The sequence below is a fragment of the Manacus vitellinus genome, unplaced genomic scaffold, assembly GCF_001715985.3.
Source record: "Manacus vitellinus isolate BGI_N305 unplaced genomic scaffold, ASM171598v3 scaffold_14_pilon, whole genome shotgun sequence".
NCBI classification, from domain to species: Eukaryota; Metazoa; Chordata; class Aves; order Passeriformes; family Pipridae; genus Manacus; species Manacus vitellinus.
In genome coordinates this window covers 9,140,793-9,146,660 of record NW_021939063.1, presented here as the reverse complement: position 1 = coordinate 9,146,660, position 5,868 = coordinate 9,140,793, and the positions used below count along the sequence as shown (strand labels likewise).

Genomic DNA, 5,868 nt, shown 5'->3' with positions numbered 1-5,868 from the left:
TTACATGTACTGAATTTTACAACTGCCTTTTATTTAACCTAACTAACAACCTGAAAATTACTTTGGTACATGTGAAATAATACTTGCTTTTGCTGAAGTATTTTTTTCTGAATGTCTGGTGTTTTATGTACAGTTTTTAAGTCAGTCTGGGAGTGGAGTTCAGGTGGATTGTGGTGCTAAACATGAGAAAGCTCTGCTGGAATAACACAGGACCTTTGCACAGACTGAGCAGTGTGATGGCAGAGGCAACTGGTGTCCTTCGAGTTGGGCCATGACTCAAACATCAGATCAGGCTATTGCAGTGTTATCCTGCTGCCGCTGATACCAATTCCTAGGTAAACCTTTCTGTAAAAGAAGGAAGACCTTGTGAGGTTCTTTTGCCGGGGCTAATGTTTCATCATTTTGGCGGAGCAGAGATACTTCTATCCTTTCAGCTGTTTCTCTCCCGAGGAGATAGTTCACACCAATTTTTAGATCAGGTACAAGGTACTAAAATTGTGTTATTTTACCTTCTCAAGTAGGTGTTGATCTGCCAGCCTCGTGCTGTGCACTTCTCAAATCTATTTCAGCTGCGTGTACTGCAAAACAGAGGCTGGGATAACACAGTGCCCTCAGTGTTTGTGACCTGTCACGGTGCCAGGCATCACCTTCACCGGGACCACGCTGCCTCGGGAACTGCATCGCGACCACCACACTTGTTTGAAGGGGAAGCGAAGGAGCATCTCTGCGTGCCGCTCTCCCAACAGCGTGTTTGTGGCGCAGCGCTCAGTATTTGCCTTTCCGAAGCGAAAACCTCGCGTGTAGCACTTGGAAACACCATCTGTCCCCTCAGCTTCCCAGAGGTGCATGTCAGACCCGGACGCCGCCCGTCTGCAGGGCTGCGCTTGGCTGTCCCCCCTCGTTGGAGCCCGCGGCCGCGTTGCGCGGTTGCCATGGGCGACGCTGACCACGCGCGCGCCGCCGTTACAGAAAGGCGGCGCGCGCGGCCCCGCGCCGCCATTGGCCAGACGGGGGGGGCGCGCGCCGGGGGGCGGGCCGGGCGGTCATGGCCGGCGCGCGGAGCCGCCGCCGGCTGCGTTCGAGCGGCGCGTGCTGCGGGGCGCGCGCCCGGCACCACTATCTGCGCGTGCGCCTGTGAGCCCCCCCCCCACCCCGAGAGACCCCGGACCCCCTCAGACCCCTCAGACCCCCAGACCCTCTCTGCCTCTGTTTCCCGCAGGGAGCTGCCCGACGGCGGGCGGGCCGGGCCGAACGCCGCCGCAGTTCAGCAGCTGGTGGTGTCGGCGCTGAGGGGAGCTGCACGGAGAGGTGGGACCGGGATCAGGTCGGGATTGGGGTCGGGGTCCGTCTCTCGGCGGCGCTCCGGGCCGGAGAGCCTTGGGGGAGCGGCCGGTTGCCTGCCCTTTGTCCCCCGGCACAGCAGAGCAGTGTCCGAGCGGAGGGCACGGTTTGAGGGGCAGGCAAGGAGACAGAAGTGTCCTCGGTTTGCTGCTCCCGTAACCGGACCTGCTCCCCAGCCCACGTTATAATTGCTCGCAGTGGTGCTGGGCTGCACGTCTCAGTTTAGTGTCCGTGGTGGAGTGGCTCCAGTCATCCCTGGAAGTTCTCAGGGCCAGGCTGGATGGGGGCTTTGGACACGTTGGTCTAGTGGAAGGTGTCCATGCCCATGGCAGGGGGTTGGAACGAGATGATCTTTAAGGTCCCTTCCAACTCAAACCGTTCTTTTATATCTGGTTTTTAGAATTTGAAGTATTGATGCTTTTGCTATAGGGAGGCTTTAGAATGAGAGCTATATATAGGGAAAAGCTTTGCGGATGGGAAATCCACACTACTGTTCTTGCTCTGTTTACAGTATTGCTGGGTAACTTTAATCAGGTCACATCACTTGTGGGTCCATGTTTTTCCAGCTGTAATGTGGAAATAAGTGGCTTCTAGCTAAAGAACTCTGAGAGAAAAGGTGCTGTTTATTTGTAACTGAAATATTCCTTTGAGATTTGAGTGTAACTAACATGATGTCATATGCTGGGAGTGAAATCACTTGCTTATAAACCACTATAAGAGAATAGGATGGAACTTACTAAATAACATTTTTTTCGTAGGTTGGAGCAGCTTTGCCTGTTGATGTCTTAACATATGAGGAAAAAACTCTGTCTGCCATATTAAGAGTTATTAGCAGGTAAGGTGCAGTCGGTACATGCTTCTGATACTGCTATGAAAATATTTTTTGTAAGAAAGCCAGAAGTTCTAAGCTAAGAATAGTCTTTGAAGAATTAAGCCTAACTTGCAGATATTTACGATCAGCATGCAGAAAGTAATTACTAAGGCTTGGTAGCTTCCTGCATCAATGTTATTCCTGCTTTAAACCTGAATGGTTTAAATGGTTTAAGACAGGAACTAAGCACCGTTGAAATGTGTGGCTTTAGATCTCTTTCTACAGTAAAAGATCAGAATGGTTACTGTAAATAGTGAAGACAACTGCAGGTGATTTAGGGGCAGAAGGAGCTTAAATGCACAGAGAAAACAAGAACTGGTAAAGTGAACTTGAAGAGGTTACATTACATATCTGTGTGTGAAAGACAAGAAAGAGACTGCAGCCACTGCAATACCCCTTCAGGACATAGTGTTGCTACTAGAACTTACTGGTGAATTTACCTGCTGTTAAACTCAATTAAGATGTCATTACTCTTAGTGTAACATTATTTTTATTTAAGATGTTTATGTTGCAGGAAAACTGATAAAACGAAATTTTAATAGTATATTTTATTTTCGTTTTACTAAGTGGCCTTGTCAAGCTGTGGAGTGCTCTAACCTTGCTGGGCTTCTACCAGAACAGGAGGTGTGCCTTCCGGGTGCTGCAGGTAAAGCCTTGCAGGGCTTGGTGCTTCCCCCAGATGTCAGTTCTGGCTCGAAACTTGGCTATCTGTCTGAGCATGCTGTCTCTTCACAGAGAGGTGGCCTAGATGCAAAAATGCCTTGGTTTGGGAGTGAAATGCTTTTAAGTGCAGGTGTGTGGGCCTATGTTTGAGCAGTTCTCACCTTATAATGAATCTTGTAAAATGTGATGGTAGAGGCTGTCTCATTCCTTTATGGTTTCAGTCCCATGACAAGTCCTGATGTCATTAATGCACCTGCAAGAAAATAATTTCTGGCAGGTTTTGTTTATGGTCCACATCTTGGTCCTGTCTTTTATTTCCTCTGCCCCATTTCTTCTCTTTCTAATAATCACTGTTGACAGACCTTACAAATGTGCACTTCCAGAGCTTATTTTTTTCTAGAAGATGCTGCTTAATAAAAGGAATTCTGAGAATTCTTTGTCTCTGAAGCCATGGCTGGACAAAAATCTGCTAGGGCATAGCTCTAAGTTTCTAATCTTTCATGTAAAAGGAAAATTTAGGTATTTTCACATTTGAGTGCGTTTGATGGTGATTTTTTTCCAAGGCTTTAGTTTGTTCTTGTTTGTTTTTTCTTTCCCCAAAACAGACATCTCCATTTCTTCTCGCATTGTCTGGCAACAGTAGAGAACTAGTCCTAGACTGAATGTGGTTGTTGGTTTGGTTGTACGAAGCAGAAGTTTCTGGAGATGTTGCAGCCCTTCAGGCGAGGAGTTTCTGGAGGAATGTTCCGACGAAGAGCCTTGACAAAGCTAACGTTTGTCAACTCACTGCTTGGACATCCAGTACTTCAAAGTTTACACATAAAAGTTGGAGACAAAGCTGAACTTAACAAAGCTTTTACACAGAATGATGTTGTTACTTTTTCCTACTTAACAGGTGACACAAATCCTTTGCATTTAAATGAAGAGTTTGCAAAGAAGTCTAGGTTTGGGAGAACTGTTGTACATGGAGTTCTGATCAATGGACTTATTTCTGCAGTTCTAGGTACTAAAATGCCTGGTCAAGGGTGTATATTTCTCTCCCAGGAGATCCGGTTTCCAGCTCCTTTGTATATTGGTGAAGAAGTCACAGCTGCAGCAGAAGTGAAACGGCTGAAGGGTTCTATTGCACACATTTCAGTATCATGTCAGGTCAGAGAAAGTGGGAAGACTGTTATGGAAGGGATGGTGAAAGTCATGGTGCCGGACAGTTAGAGCTGTTCAGCCTGTGCTACTTTACTGTAAAGGCCAGAAATGCTTAGTTTTGATTTTGTTTTTTTATGTGACATCACTCAATCCAGTAAATTTGCAACAAAGAGTGCTTGAAAGACAGTGTACAAACTTAATCCTGATAGAGCTGCATTAAGCTTAAAACTTTTCATTTTCCTCTATGTATTGTCAAAGTGAAACCAGCAGAACTACGTACTTACTGTGACAAAGAGGAAAAGTGGCTTAGACAAGCCATTGCTCTGCCACAGTGGGAATTCTGGAGTGGCTGAGGCTGTTCTTTCTGGCAAAATCACAGTCCACACCAGCAAAGTTCAGTTAAAACTTGTTCCTTTTGTACAAAGCAGTTGTATTGCCAACAAGCTCCAGGGGAGGGGACAATGCTGCTTTTAACAAGTGGGACAGAAGTGGAGGTACTGACACACGTGTACTGCAGGATGTGTTGTAATCTGCATGACTCCTGTGGGTGTTTCCTCTGAAACTTGCCTCCCAGAAGCAGAGTTAAGGAGCCTTTAAAAAAAAATATTGTCACAACTTGTACTTACTTTATTTTTGCTCCTGAGTGCAAGACAAGCAGGGACATATGAGTTGAGTACTAACTGTATGGCTTCTCTCTGCTTGCTTGTCTGTGTGAACATGTATTCCTCCTTGCCCACTGAAAGCACCTAGTTAAAATAGGCTTTTGGTAAATTCATTACGAGCATAAGATCATTATACACTAAGAGACTTCTTTCAGGAATGATCAATGCCATCAGGAAGAAGGCCTTCAGTTGGTGGCTTATAATTTTCTGGCAAAGCATCTGTTATCCTTTTCTATCTTCTGTGCAGCAGAAATGCATTTGAAACTTTCCTTGACTGCAAATAACCTCAGAAGTTGTTTACTGTGAAAAGAGAGTTTGTCCTCAACCTGTAATGAAAATTACTGGTAAAACAGGTGCACTGCCTGAGTATGCTGCACTCTAACCTCAGGTGTTAGTCACGCTGGAGCAGAGGGAGGGGTAACATTTAAGGTGTTTGACTCCATGCCCTCTGTTTCCAAAGCCTGGTGTTTGGCCTGTTCACAACCTGGAAGCAGTAGTTAGAGAGAGCTTTCCTTATCTCTTGTTTGTAGGAGCTGCTTCACTTCCCGTTTCCTTTCCTTCTGCCTCGGGTCACTGTCTGTCACTGGCTTGTGCTGTGTAAAACACTTTCCCAAAGCAGGCATACTCCTTTCTCTGTTTCTTATTCACCTTCCTCTCCAGGTAGGAAGTTGATGTGTTAACATCTGTTAAAAAAATGAATCAAATCTGTGCCTGACCTCCTGGATCATGGCACAAGGAGTAGTTTGGGGAGTCAGGATTGCTGTTCCAGCCTGAGATTCAGCTAATGAACCACACCACACAGCCCCTTTTCCTCTCAACAGGGAGCTGCAAGACAAGTGTACAAAAAACTCCAGCTCTGTGGTCTTACTTACAACATCTTAAGTGAAAGTAATTCCTGTGTATGATGTAAAAAGACAAAAGGAAATGCAGACAAGTGTCCAACTTGTAGGTTCCCAAGTGCTACGTAGTACTGAAATAGAAAGTTTTTTATGCTTCTGCAATGAAAGGCAGGTTGTGGAACTCAGTTGAACAACTTTAAATGTCTTCTGAAAAAAACCAAACCCAAACACTAAAATCTAGAAATTGAGTAGGAGTTACTGGATGCTATTTGATTATTTTATGATCTTTTAACCACAAAAAACCACCCCAAAAGGTAAAGAGCAGCAAGTGCACCAGCCTTCTTCTGTC

General features: G+C 45.8%; 2 protein-coding genes across 2 annotated transcripts; both read left to right on the top strand.

The window, feature by feature from the left end:
• The first annotated feature begins 846 nt into the window (after window positions 1–846).
• RPP14 (ribonuclease P/MRP subunit p14) lies at window positions 847–3,810 on the top strand. Its single transcript, XM_029958319.1, is given in 7 exon segments — window positions 847–1,104; window positions 1,106–1,134; window positions 1,220–1,292; window positions 1,294–1,308; window positions 2,100–2,176; window positions 2,780–2,858; window positions 3,481–3,810. Coding segments are annotated over 7 exon segments (588 nt in total). The 3' UTR covers window positions 3,538–3,810.
• HTD2 (hydroxyacyl-thioester dehydratase type 2) lies at window positions 3,562–5,771 on the top strand. The gene has a single exon (XM_025894709.2). The coding sequence runs from the start codon at window positions 3,581–3,583 to the stop codon at window positions 4,085–4,087; it is 507 nt and encodes a 168-aa protein (XP_025750494.1). The 5' UTR covers window positions 3,562–3,580; the 3' UTR covers window positions 4,088–5,771.
• The last annotated feature ends 97 nt before the right edge of the window (window positions 5,772–5,868 follow it).

Bases quoted from the DNA above. Each gene is read 5' to 3' on its own strand.
- HTD2 (XM_025894709.2), top strand. From the start codon at position 3,581: ATGTTGCAGCCCTTCAGGCGAGGAGTTTCTGGAGGAATGTTCCGACGA.